The sequence below is a fragment of the Sander lucioperca genome, chromosome 12, assembly GCF_008315115.2.
Source record: "Sander lucioperca isolate FBNREF2018 chromosome 12, SLUC_FBN_1.2, whole genome shotgun sequence".
Classification (NCBI taxonomy): Eukaryota; Metazoa; Chordata; class Actinopteri; order Perciformes; family Percidae; genus Sander; species Sander lucioperca.
Genome location: NC_050184.1, coordinates 6,237,286 through 6,251,108, shown reverse-complemented (window position 1 = coordinate 6,251,108; position 13,823 = coordinate 6,237,286). Strand labels below are relative to the sequence as shown.

General features: G+C 38.9%; 1 protein-coding gene across 1 annotated transcript in view; it reads left to right on the top strand.

The window, feature by feature from the left end:
• Positions 1–2,295: 2,295 nt before the first annotated feature.
• perm1 (PPARGC1 and ESRR induced regulator, muscle 1) overlaps positions 2,296–13,823 on the top strand; it is an 11,764-nt gene continuing 236 nt past the window's right edge. The window contains exons 1-4 of the mRNA XM_031286747.2: positions 2,296–2,536; positions 3,914–7,776; positions 12,779–12,895; positions 13,216–13,823. The exon at positions 13,216–13,823 is cut by the window's right edge and continues 236 nt beyond it. Of these exons, the coding sequence (XP_031142607.1) occupies positions 3,939–7,776; positions 12,779–12,895; positions 13,216–13,367 (4,107 nt within the window). The 5' untranslated portion in view covers positions 2,296–2,536; positions 3,914–3,938 and the 3' untranslated portion in view covers positions 13,368–13,823. The remainder of the gene's footprint in view (positions 2,537–3,913; positions 7,777–12,778; positions 12,896–13,215) is intronic.

Here is a 13,823-nt window from a genome sequence, read left to right as displayed (position 1 = left end):
CAAAGGCTCAAACCCTCCTCAGATAATCCGCCCTCCCTAATGATTGATTTCACATTCAAGCAAAAAATAAGCCCTGGTTTTAGCCTGACATCTGTGCCATAATTTTAGCTACCCAAGAGTTTAAGTGTCTCCTAATGCAAACCAGAATGTTAATTTGTAAATTTAAAGTTGAATTGTAATCACAAAGTAAATGTAATTAGGAAGATAGATCCACTTAAAATTCCATCTATAAAATTCAAATCAGGCAGAGGAGGAAAAAAATCACAAATATAACAAGACAAGAAGTCAAAACCTGCAGCAACGCATAGTTAAAAAAACATGGAACCTTTGATCATAGAAGTTCATACTCCAAAAGGCAACTAATTTGCTTGACATATTCTGTTATACATTAGACCTTTGGTTGCTGGCATATTTTAAAAAGGGTTTAGAGGCTGAACTAATAGCTTGGAGAGTAAATAATTATTTATTTATTTTTATTTACAGTTTATAGATTAGTATTAATGCATTAATAACAAATGTTTGGGTTGCCAGATTGGGGGGGAAAAAATACATTTGAGTGGTGTATATCCTCTGGCATAGGTTGCGTTGTCTTTTTATTTTAACTTTCCTTGGGAAGACTTATCAGATGGACCACTAACCTTGTGGAGGAGAGCTGCAGGGCGTCTAAGCCAAAATCCATTATTTAACAACTTCTAAACATTTACAGTTCCAGATTTCTAAGAAAGAAAGGAATAAGCACTTCATTAATCCACCAATGGAGGATTACATTTTTACACTATTGTTGTTTTTGGGGCTGCCACATAGTCACGTTCCAAGCAGTTGGGGGTTCGGTGCCTTGCTCAAAGACACCGGGGCACCTAGCACCTCTCCAGCTACCAGTCCACACTCCGTCCATATGGGGACTTTAACCGACGAACCACCGATGCACTGAGTTACTGTCGCCGTTTTTTACTGCAGTGGATGACAGCTTTGTTAATGGCATACTAATATTTACAGTTGCAGACCAGATAGTTTACTATAAGAAATGAGTCGTAACAAGTTCCAAAATCTTTTATTTTGAACGTTTTTAATAATGATAATAATACATTTTATTTGTAGAGCACTTTTCATTGTTAAAATCAATCCCAATATGCTACAGACTAAAACAAGATTAAAAACAGGTTACAAATAGAAGCAAAGAAATAAAAATTTATGAGACTGCCTGCTTAAAAAGGTAGGTTTTTGGCCCTTCTTGAAAGAGTCAGATGAGATGGGGTCGGTTTTTATATATAGCTGAGTGTCAGCGGCGTAGCAATGGAATGATATTCCATGCTGGCTGATGATGTGACCAAGGGGAAGAGTTTAGAGGGTGAACAGAGTGGGGCCGAGAACCGACCCATGAGGAAGCTCTGATGAAACGGCTTGTGTATACGCCATGGTGTATGAGGAAGTTGCCAGCAACAACAGGTAGGATAAAAAACATCCGTACAATCCGTTCAGAAAACACGAAAAAGCTACAAAGTAGATATCCGATAATATAACTTTGTAGAAAAGTAGGTTTCTAGAGTGCAGAAAGAGACACAAGGAAACACAAAATCGGCTCAAGGGAGAAGTGGTAACATACAGTGCCAGTGTCCGCTGTCATCAAACTCCTACAGAGTATTGCGCAGGTTCAATTTCCATAAAGTTTTAACGGCTTGACAAGTTTCAACATTACACTTCTGTTACACTAATTATGCTCGTATGTACACGTGTTAAACTCTTAAAAAGAGAACAGAGAAACCCTTCCCCTTCAGCAGATGAATGTGAAAACACCCTTCTGGTGTCAGACTCCTACATCATTGACGGTCAAATCTCAAAGTAAAGTGAGGATTAAATAAATAAATTGGACTGAAGGGGGACTAAGAATTACAACTTATAAATCCATTATGAGAGTTTTATGAAAGTAGAACTATCTCAAATGAAGTTAATATGATTTCGTTAAAAATTTCTGTCATTTAGGTTAAGGTCAATCAAATGAGTCTCACGTGATGCAGCTCCAGTCTCATCCCCTGATCGTTCTGGCCTCCTGCAGCGAAACATTCAGATCCCCTGTCACCCCATGACATCATAGCAGTGAGGTATCAGCTGACTGACACACACTTCACATGACCCTCATATCTGCTGAGGACCTGACTGTTGTTGGAACCAGCAGATATAGAACTAATAAAATAAAAAAAAGACCTAAAACAAATAAATATCACCTAGATCAGTTGTATTACAGATTTCAGCTATACATACGTATGTACCAAATCAAACAATAGTATCATCCAAAATATCCAAAGTATCCAGTTAAGCAGTTTCCTAGTGGAGAGTCTATTTAAAGTTCTGAAACGTTATGCCTCTGTTGGAGATGGCTGCTGTTAGAACGTTACGTCTACTACGTGATCAGAAGCGGTGCTCTATATTTATCAAATCATGGGACTCACCAGAGGACACGCAACATAGTGCTGCTGAGACGGCAGACTTCCTAGACCTTCATCTCCTGTAGACCAGGGTCAAAGCTGAAGCAGGACAGGTAGGAAACCTGCATGTATGTACAAGTACATAGGCAGACAGACGTACAGAGAAAATACTTGCTAGTTGCTATACTTCTAGATATTTTAATTCTATTTAACAAATTCTATTTTCAGCTTATTGGCTAGTTTTCTGTTGCTGACCTAAAGATATTTATATTATCAGATTAGATCATTTTGCTAGAAATATAATAACAAGTTGTTGTTGTTGTTGTATTTAAATATATAAATTAGGGCTGTCAAATGATTAATTTTTTCTTAATCGCGATTAATCGCTGAATTTCTATAGTTAATTGCAATTAATCGCATGTTTTATCACATGATTAAAATTCTATTATTTTGCATTTCAGAACTGTTAAAAAAAAAAAGTACATATTAACAATGTAAAGCAATTCTTACCAGTGTATCTTGATTGGGAATCAAATGAATGCAAAGAAAGTTGCTTTTTGAACTTGACTTTAAGATTTGTATTTGTTTATTATTTATTTACTGTAAACAAAAGAAAAATGTGTGAATCTGTCATTATTGCACAATTCAGAACATGCCAACCGTAGTGTGTCTTTAAGACCCGAGTCTTCTACGATGCTGACAGGTCTGCAGTTAGTTGCCACCCATTTTGCAAGAGCTGTAGTATTTTTTTGGATTTGGTTCATCCACAGGTTGGCAAGTAGCACTCTCCAAAATAGTGCTTTGCCTGAGCCCACTAGCATCAACCTGAGTCACGTTAACTGTACTACTATGCTTAGCTCGTAGGTGGTAGCTCAAGCTTGACGTGCTTCGGTGATATTTTAATTCGGCTTTACACAATGTGCATATGGCTTTCGACTTGTCTACTGAGCCGTCCGGGAGTTTTGGAAAATAAAAAGCGCCATTCAGAATTGTGCTGCTGCTGTCTTTCTCCATCATGCCTGCAGCAGCAGGATGTGTTACGAGGAAGTTCGGCAGCTTGATGATAAGTAAATAAGTAAATAAGTGCGGCAAAGGGTCAAAATAGTAGCCGAGCTAGATTCTAGTGATTTTAGAATAGCTAAGGGGCGTTGTTAGGTACGACGCGAGTGAAGTGTAAAATAAATTAATAAATGGCGTCATGTGATTTAAAAAAAAAAAAAAAAAAATGCTGACAGCCCTAATATAAATAAAATAAAATCTGCATGTTTGTGCTTTTTCTTAATTGCAGAAATACATGTAGATTTATTAGTCTGTTGATTTAGTTATCTTGTGGCTTCTTAGGTTTTTGGTATTCACGCTTGCAATATGTTTCTTTAGCGTTTATTCTGAAAAGAGCTTTACATTTATGATGCTAAAAGTACCTGAAAGAGACGCAAATACTTTTACCAGAGATTACTTTTTAAATATTGCTCTTTTGATTGATTTTCCAGGTTATATTGCAACCTCTAAGTCAAAATGGAAGACTTTGAATTCAGTGTGGAGATCTGTGACCGTGACTGGGAGTGCTTCTTTGCGGAGTGTGAGGAGTGTAACCTGCTTCCTCCTTCATTAGCAGTTGTGGATGATTCGGGGATGAGTGACATTGATGATACAAGGTCCATTCACGCTAAGAGGGTTAAGAAAGCTGACCTAACAGCAGGCTTTTCAGAGGCTGACCGCCCCATCGATGGCCCCCCAGACTGTGAGGGTTCTCCTGTGGAGTGTTACCGCAGCAAACACGTCGTAGGTGGAATGGAGAGCGTGCTCTCGGGCAGTGAGGAGGATATACACCTGCAGTCTGTCAATATATTCTTTGAAACGCTGAAAGATCTTCCAGAGGCTGAGAGGCTTACTGAGCCAAGCCAAGTGAGAAATGGAAAAAACAGAGAGGCAATACTGGAGGAGGAGCGGTGTAGTGATGGGCAACAAGCCAGCAGCAGTTCTTTGCCAAAGAACATCCCCAAATTAAACTCTCTGCCTGCCAGCGGTGAAACAGCAGTTGGCAAAGAGACCGCGGAGCCTGTCGACACCATCAGCAACATAAACGCAATGAAAAAAAACATACCTGGTTCCAACATTTCCCCTGAACCTGCAGCCAGTAACTTAGTGCTCAAGACTAATACATCAGCTTACCCTGAAACAAGGTTTTTTATCAGAGAGGAAGCCTGCACAGAAACCAGAGTAAATGAGACCACACCGTTCAGTCAGTCTCAAGACTCACTGGAGGGGGCTGTTGGCTCAGAAACAACACCTCACACTGACAAAGTGATGAAGGTGGAAATGTGCACACCTCTGGATTATGTTAAGCAGTGTAAAGATTTTAGCACAGATTCACTGAGTAATCTAGAAATGGTGACGCATGTTAAAAGAAAGGAAGATCAAAACCCTGATATATTACAGTCAGACACATCATGCACAAACAAAACGGCGAGCCAAGAATCATCTCCAACTGCCTCTATCAAAAGAAAGAGAAGGAAGAAGAGACGACTCAGTTTTGAGCCAGCTGAGAGTGTGCATGAGAGGCAGGTTTTAGTCAAGCAGAGTGACTCAGAGGAAGAACAACATGCATGGAGAGGAGGAACTGGTCTGTGTTTATTTGAGGATATTAATGTATCCTATTTAAACGAACAACAACAAAAATGTATGTCCTCTTTAACTACATATTCAGCGACCAGCAATCTCCCAGTGAAGCTATCTGCTAAGGAGATCAAAGTAAATTATCTTTCTCACTACAGTCCTCCAAGTGACAGTCAATACAAATATTTACCAGAGAGCATAGTCAGAAAGGGAAGGTGTAAAGCAACAGGCTCGGCTGAAAATAATGCAACTAATGATGGGTCATTAACCCCGCTGAGTCAAACTGATAACAGCGCAATGTCAGCACCAAACAATGGTGGTATTGTGGCAACAAATTTACAGCCATGCAGCAGATTACATGTAGAAGAATCCACTGGGTTGCCAGTTTCAATTACTGATGCTGTAATTGATCAATCAGACCTGGCCACAGAAATGGCAAACTGCGGAAGAAAGGACACTCATGCAGGGAGCCTCCAGCAGTCTGAAAAAATGAATCATTCTATCATTTGTTGCAAAAATGATCAAAATCCAGAATCTATTTTACCAAGTGCAGATTCATATGATCCCGCAATGGAAGTCAGCCAAAATGACAAACTATCCGCTGCTAAGTCGGTCCTGGCTGTAGAGGCTGGAAATTGTGGCAGAGACAACCACGCACTGTGTCAAAGAGAGGCTGAGCCCCAACAACAGCTGGAAATTGACTGTCAAGACAGGGACCAATATAGATCTCCACTGGAAAAGACTCATTTTCCTCTGTCTGCAAGCAGTTCTGAGACTCGCAACTCAAAACCCAAGCAATTCAAAACTAGAGCCTGTCCATTCATGGAGGAGATTTCCAGTCAAGTGGGCTGTGCTAAATTAACATTACATACCAGCAATGCATTGCCTGATAAACATTGTCTGGTTAAAAGGCCTTCCAGTTTAGATATAAATATTACAGCACAGCAAACAGAACATCCTCTGGTGCTTCAGACATTATCCAAATTTGATGTTTTGTCAAAGAAAAACACAACAGATGAGAGAACTGAATTAGCAGCATCACAAACAATGGCTTTTCAAAGTGGGAATCCCTTTCTATCTGGTGAAATTAATCTAACGGGCAAAAGTCAGATAGAAACCAAATCGCCCATGTCTGAGGACTTACTCACAAGTCCTTCATATATTACACCAGCATCATCCTGCTGCACTCTGGACACAGAATCTGCCTCGTCACTCTCAGACATGTCAGGAAGTTCTTGTTTATCTGTCAATCAAAATTACCCTATAAATCAAGCAGAAGAAACGTCACTAATACTGGCAAAACATGAGGAAAGAGATGGCACATCTGAATCCAAAAGCCAGCCTGTGTCAAATGACGCAACAGATTCAAAATGTGATTTAGCAGTCAAAGCAGAAGACATCATTACAGCATATAAAGAAGAATGTGAACCTGAAAAGGCACCAGATTCAAAATATTCAGTCTTCGCTATGTCTTCTTTTTGGAGTGAGATGGAGAAGCTGACAATAAATGATATTCTGGGTTTGCGAATGATCAGCAAAGCTGCTCCACCCAACCTTCTCCCACCTTTACAGGAAAGTGAGGAGACCAACATGTTTGCTATGACGAATTCAGGTGTTTTTACTCAACTAGATGAGTCCAAGTCTGAACAAACCAATGAAGACACGTCCAGTGATCCTAATTATGTAGAATCTAGTTCAGGTTCTGTCATGTCAGTTGATTCTTCCTCTTCAATAGGTGCTATGTGGAGGAGTTTAGGTGCTGATATTTACCCTGAGAATATGATGTCAACATCTGTTAGGGATATTTCTCAACCTGTCCTCCCTGGAGGTGCTCAAACGTGCCTCAGAAAGATTTCTAAGAATGTGAGCGTGCACAATCTACATGCCCTGGAATCTTTCAGATACACTAGGAAAGGCCAAACTTTAGAAACCTTAGACCAAGGACAAATACAAAAAATAGAGTATTTTACTGATGGACACATGCCTGAGCATGACAAAGACGTGGACTCTTTAGCTTCATTTTCAACAGACCGCTACAGAATCTCTCTCACAGATATATTTCAGTATCTCTTTGGTGGAAAGCAATCAATTCCCAGCCACTCAGCAAGAGATAGCTTAACCACCTGCTACACTGATGGAAATTCTGTCCCTGAAACTTATGATCATTTTTTCTCAGAGTTTGATACAGAAAGCTTCTTCTACCCTCTCATCAAAGCCGACGATCAGACCAAAGACAAGCAGGTTCCTATCTTTTCCTACTCTCGCTCAGCTAATAGAAATCTACAGTTCCCTGAGGTTTATGATCACTTCTTTGCATCCTCTTCTTCTGATGATTCTTCTGTTGAATCTGATGAAGAAGATAGCTACAGTCCTGTGAGGGTAGTGACCAGGTTCAGCCGTACATCAAGCGCATCTCAGAGTTCTACAGACATATATGAGAATTTCTTCACAGATGGCGACCTCAGACTATTTTGGAAAACCACACTCTCCTTCAGAAATATTAGTTTGACTGGATCTACAGTCCAGAAGCAGACTCTCAAGAACCCTCTGTTTCATGGACCTGTGAGGCAAAGTGGCAGATCCCTTGCAAGGACAGTTCATCCTATAAATGCTCTAGGAAATCAAGACGTGATGTTTCCTGATCCACTTTTGTACCACCTGGAGGACAGGATCTACACACAAATAGCACAGCAGCCTTTCAGATACGAGGACTTAGAGACAGCTGTTTCAAATCCAAGTAAGTCCAATTTCACACAATGAACAAGATGATGTGTCATTATGAATAACAATTATGTTTTAACATGTGTTGTTAGTTATTCAAATAAGTCCTTTAATGGATTTAAAGTAGAAATATCTTCATACAGGATCAATTTTGAGTGGTGTGATGACACCTGGTTCAGATCCCGATCAATTCAGAAAACCTTTATTGTCTATCACAAAGCAGGGCTGTTAGTGTGTTTGTACAACACACATATTCCATTTAGAGCAAACTTTATCAATTATGAGGCTCAGCAATGCTATCTTCTAATTAAATCTGAGACGTTTCTCTTTGGTACACATTAAAACCGAAAATTCTCAAGATTTTACTCCAAGAAACTTCATGAAATAAAGGTAAAAGAAAAGGGACAGTCTATGATTAAAATGTAATCTACTGTAGCACCATCTACAAGATCTTATTTACATTTGCTATCACGCTCAAACCCATTAAAGGGAACTGCACCAATTTTACACATCAAAGTCTATTTACAGATGTTAATGAGTTCTACTGCATATGTAAAAAAAAAAAAAAAAAAGTTTTATAAAGCCTTTTGTGTCTCCAGAAAGAACTGCACGAAATCTGATAAATTGTGTGATGTCAATTGAGTCGGTTGGGGCTGAAGACCGAACTGTCAGCGATTTGGGATGCATTCTAGGCGCCAGGTTTTGACAAGGAAGAAGAATGTGTGGAATAATGACGATATCTCTGGTTCTACTGCACTGATTTTAACTATCCATTGTGCGTCCAATATTCTTATAGTAGTGCAATGCTTTTTTGTCGTCTTCATGAGCAGTTAAGAAACATAAAATGCTGGTTGTAAGTAAGTAAAGTTTATTTCTATAGCACATTTAAACACAGCTTAAGCTGACCAAAGTGCTGCACAAAGTACCAAGCTGCTGTATAAAAATATTGAAATGTAAAAATAAAAACACAAAACACACATACAAAAAAGCATCCCAATAGCAACAAGCAGCAATTTAGAAATACAGAATTATAGACCTAACAGAATGAGCGATTAGTGTGTTAAACAGGCCAGAGAGTAAAAATGTGTCTTTAGCCTAGATTTAAAAACAGAAATGGAGGGAGCACATCTGATATCTAAAGGCAGCTGCATTCCACAGTCGTGGAGCAGCAACTGCAAAGGCTCGTGATGGGGGGACATAGAGGAGAGATTTGTCCTCAGCTCTAAGAGACTGAGTGCCTTTGAATAAGAGCTGTGATATAAGATGGTGCCTGACCATTGAGAGCCTTGAAGGCAATCAACAGGGTCTTAAACTGGATTCTAAAGTCAACGGGGAGCCATAGAACAGAGGCTAGCACTGGAGGTGATGTGCTCACATTTTTTAGTACCAGTCAGCATCCTTGCAGCTGCATTTTGGACCATCTGTAGGTGACTTAATGAAGACTGGGAAAGGCCGAAATAAAGGGAATTGCATCCAGCCTGGATGTAATGAAGGCATGAATTACTTTTTCCATATCATGAAAGGATAGAATTGGCTTGAGTTTGGAAATGGTTCTTAACTGATAGTAACTATTTTTAACAACAGAGCTGATTTGTTTGTCGAGACAGAGTTCGGAGTTAAATATGATACCAAGATTTTTTGCATGTGACTTTACATATGGGGTGAGTTGACTTTTGGCCGAAGATAATTATTTTAGTTTTGTTGTCGTTCAGCTGAAGGAAGTTGTTTGCCAGCCAACCTTTAATTTCTTCGAGACAATTTAGGAGCGGCTGTAGGGAGTCCCTAGATTTCAGCGGCAGATACAGATGTGAGTCATCAGCGTAGAAATGACAGATGTTTTATTTTCTAATAATGTTTGTCACTTTTAACAGAGCTGTTTCCGTGCTGTGACAGGCTTTGAACACGGATTTAAATCGGTCAAGGATCTCATTGGTATCTAAAAAAGGTTGTAGTTGTAACAGGACAATTCTTTCCAATATTTTTTAAATGAATGGCAGTTTTGAGATGGGCCGGAAGTTGTTTAAATATTTGACATCAAGGTTATGATTCTTTAAGAGTGGCTGAACAGTTGCATGTTTAAAACATGCAGGGACAGTGCCAGTGGCTAAACAGGAATTTATGATATGGTCAATTATATGAAATGTATCCTTTATAATATGTGAGGGCACAACATCATGGGGGGAGGTAGTAGATTCCATATGCATAACTATGTTCCCCAACCCAGACAATGAAACCGGTTCAAATTGATAAAAGGTGGACAGGCCCCCCCGAGCCATATGGCTGGTTGTCAGGGGGAGGAGGACAGAACTGAGATCTAATGGTCTCAATTGTTTCTGTAAAAAATTTCAGGAACTTCTCACAAATGTCTGTGGATGGTTCAACAGCATGGGAGGTACGGGGATTGAGAGCAGAAGTTATTGTGCTGAACAGGACTTTAGGTCTGTGAGAGTGTTTAATGATTATCTCAGAAAAATATTGGAAATTGAGTCTGTGATAACATTTCTTTGATAGGCTTCAGCAAACTGAACTGCAGTGAGAGTTTATGTAACGGGAGTCGTGACCAGGGGTTTTGGCAATACACAGAGGACTGCATAAGGTGGCATTGAATACAATAGGCTTATTGTCGGAAAAATATGCATCCTCATCATCAAGTTTATCAATAGAGAACCCATAGGACATAATAAGCTCAAGAGTTTGCCCATAAATGAGTGGTCTTGTTAATATGCTGAAAAAGGCCAAACGTATCCATGATATGTATCAGTTTGCCATGGGTTTACCTGGACAACATACGTGAATATTAAAATCACCTAAAATCAACAGTCTATCATTAAAGGAACAACATGAGAGAAGAGGTCGGAGAACTACGTTAAAAAGCTTTTCTCTTGCTTGGGAGTCCTATATTCCAAGACAGAGACTAGGAGATTATTTACTGATTCAATTTTCACAGTCTGAAATTCAAATGTAGAATAGCTTCCAAAAGAAAGTGTCTGTACTTTAAACTGATTCTTATACACCATAGCCACTCCGCCCCTTCTGCCCATACACCTAGGGATACTAATGAAGAAGCAGTCTACTGGACACAGTTCACTAAAAATGGCTGATTTACCATCGCCAGACCAAGTCTCTGTTAAATTGTGCATTCATCCATTCTTTATACCCAATATTCCTTATGAAGCCTATCCTAGTATGCACTGGGCAAGATAAGGCAGACCCAAAGGTGCTGACCCCCACGGTCTGATTTTACAAAGATAGTCAGACTTCAGAGCTATTTTAAATTCATAATTTTTACAAATCTTAAACAACACGTTGCAGAGATTAACATGTATTGGAACCATGTGAATTATGTTTTATGCAGTTATAAGTGAAAGAATATCAGATGTTTAAATGTTTTTAAACCGTGTAAGCAAACCACAAAATATTTTGATTCAGTAGTCAACAGGTGATGTGGATTGTTACCATGGAAACTCAGTTCTTAGTTCAATTCAACTTTTTAGGCTACATTTACATTGCTATGTGCTAAGTGGAGTTTTGAGCCAAAAGTGATCTCTGTGCAGTGTTTTTAGCTGCAGTAGAATAACTAATCTCCGTTTAAACTAACGCCCAAACGACATATCTAATCAACATTCTCTTATACTGGCTATACATGGTATACATGCACGTGCCGGGGTAAACAGGAGGCACCATGTATACTCCACCCGTTGCTGGTAGTTGCCATGGTAATGTTAGTGGCTTAGTCTCAGAGAACGAGACGTCATGAACCAATCAGGCGGCGAAACGTTGGCGTCAGTGTCTGTTTCGAAAGGTCTCCGTTTGCAACTTTGAGACTGCAACACAACCCCCCAGATTCTAAACCAAAACAGGGTCAGAAGTGTTTTCAAATTTCTCCGGTTTAGGGGCTCTGAAACACCAGCGTAGTGTCAGTGCGAGGTGTAAACAAAGCAAAAGATATTAGTTTTTAAACCAAAACATAGCAATGTAAATGTAGCCCTCGAATTAGTGATTGTTAAACACCTCTGAATTAAATTTAGATGATTCTAAGAACAAAGTAAATACTGGTTTAAGTATAGACCAGTCTAACAGAACAGTATCTTTGTGAAACCAGGGAGGCTGCCGGTCTATCACACAGATAGCCCTCGCTCTAATAATGCATATAATAATCCTTTTTTAAAACCTTTTTTTAATCAAACCTGTACATATTTCACTGCTGGATTTAAAATATTTTTTATTTTATAAAATAATTCTTTTTTTATTTTATAATAAAGAATTTCAACCTTGTTTATTTTTATTTTATAAGGTTGAATGTGTTTTTTTAATAACACATTCAACCTCTTTCAGTTAAGCAGTTTCAGTTCCTCGCACGTAGACAGTTGTAATGTACAATATGTTATCCACTCAGTCAGCTGTTACAGTCCAGGCATTACCTCAGCTGTCAGAGGACACTGACTGGGCTGAAGGCACGTAGGCTAGTAGTGAAAACCAAGAGGAGTGGCTGTACGTGATAACTTGACTTCACGCAATGAGTGTCCTCTCTAAGCTCTTAGTAGAGCGCTCAAGTTTGTTTTGGCTGTGAAAGAAAATGAAAATACCTCAACTTGAGGAGTCTTTATGTACTGTATATGTAAATCCCTCTTCTTAAACTTCAACTGAGCTGTAAGTTAACTGAGCTGTAAGTTAATAACTTGCATGCTACTGATATAGCACCTAATGTTCAGCAGTTGCCCATGAGGATTATCTTTAAGGCCACTCGAGTCATAATTTGACGTTAGTAGCATCAAGCAGCCTTATATAATAGCACAACAGTAATCTGTGCAGATACTGGGATTTGACCGTGTCACAGTGACAGAACAGGAAGTCTAAACATGTTATTTGGGGCGTGTGCTCAGCTGTTGGTGTGTTAGTACCAAATATAATACCCCTGATCTCTCACTGGACTCATCTGTGGATGATTATTGTCATTTTATGTGACACACTTAATGATTCAAGATGTTTTCTATAATACTCTGTCACTTTCTTTGAAGGGTTGGATGCCTCCCTCCTGCCTCTCAGACAGTCAGACATGTGTCTGGTTTGTATTGCATTTGCTTCGTGGGTGCTGAAGACTGCAAACCCACAAGTTGGAGATACCTGGAAGGCTGGTATGTGTGTTAATATGTAGTATTAATGTACTTTAATATGACAAAACAACTGCAAATGTTGCTTTTTAAAGATTTTTTTTAAGACTGACAGAATTTTATATCGAAATCAGTTAATTTCAGCTTTTTAAGGACTGTAAAGACTGACTGTTAATGTTATTCTGAGGCTGTAAAATTACTCTCAGTAAATATTGAGGTAATATCAACAAAGCACTGAAATAAAATCAACCTCAAGAACTTTATAGGAATAGAAAAATTCAATGTTGGGTCTTGCGAGTAACGAGTAACGTGATGACTCACTTTTAATATGTATTATCACACAGTTCTGCTGGCGAATGTAAGTGCTCTGTCAGCCATCCGATACCTGCGTAAATACGTCAAGATGGAGGCGGCAGCCAGTGAGAAGAAATTGAATTACACCGACCCATCTGATTCTTCAGACCTCAGTCCTTTAAGGAATTTGTCAAATATTTGATGTGCTGTTGCATATCTGCATTACGTATTTGCAATATTATTGCTTCAAAGTTGTATTGATCTCTTCATTGAATGGACATGGAAAAGGTTTAATTTTAATAGCAGTTGCTTTGCTTCTTACCAGTTAATTTGGCTGACATTTTGACCTCAACATCTCAAAGCATTCATATGAAATGACCAAAGGCAAGACCAGACGTGTGTTTGTCAGAAAGAAAGCTTTAGACATTTGTATATAAGGTTTCAGTATGTGTGCATTGAAGGGAGATTATGTTTAGGATGGTTTGTTTCCATTCATTTAGCAGATTCTTTTATCCAAAACTACTGTTTCCCAAAATGGTAGTTTAACAAAATGTTTTTATATTTTATGTTCATGATATATGATTTTATAGATGACTGTACAGTATTTTGTCATATGGGTTGCTCTGTGAGATGTCTTTCAATTTAATTACAGTAAATA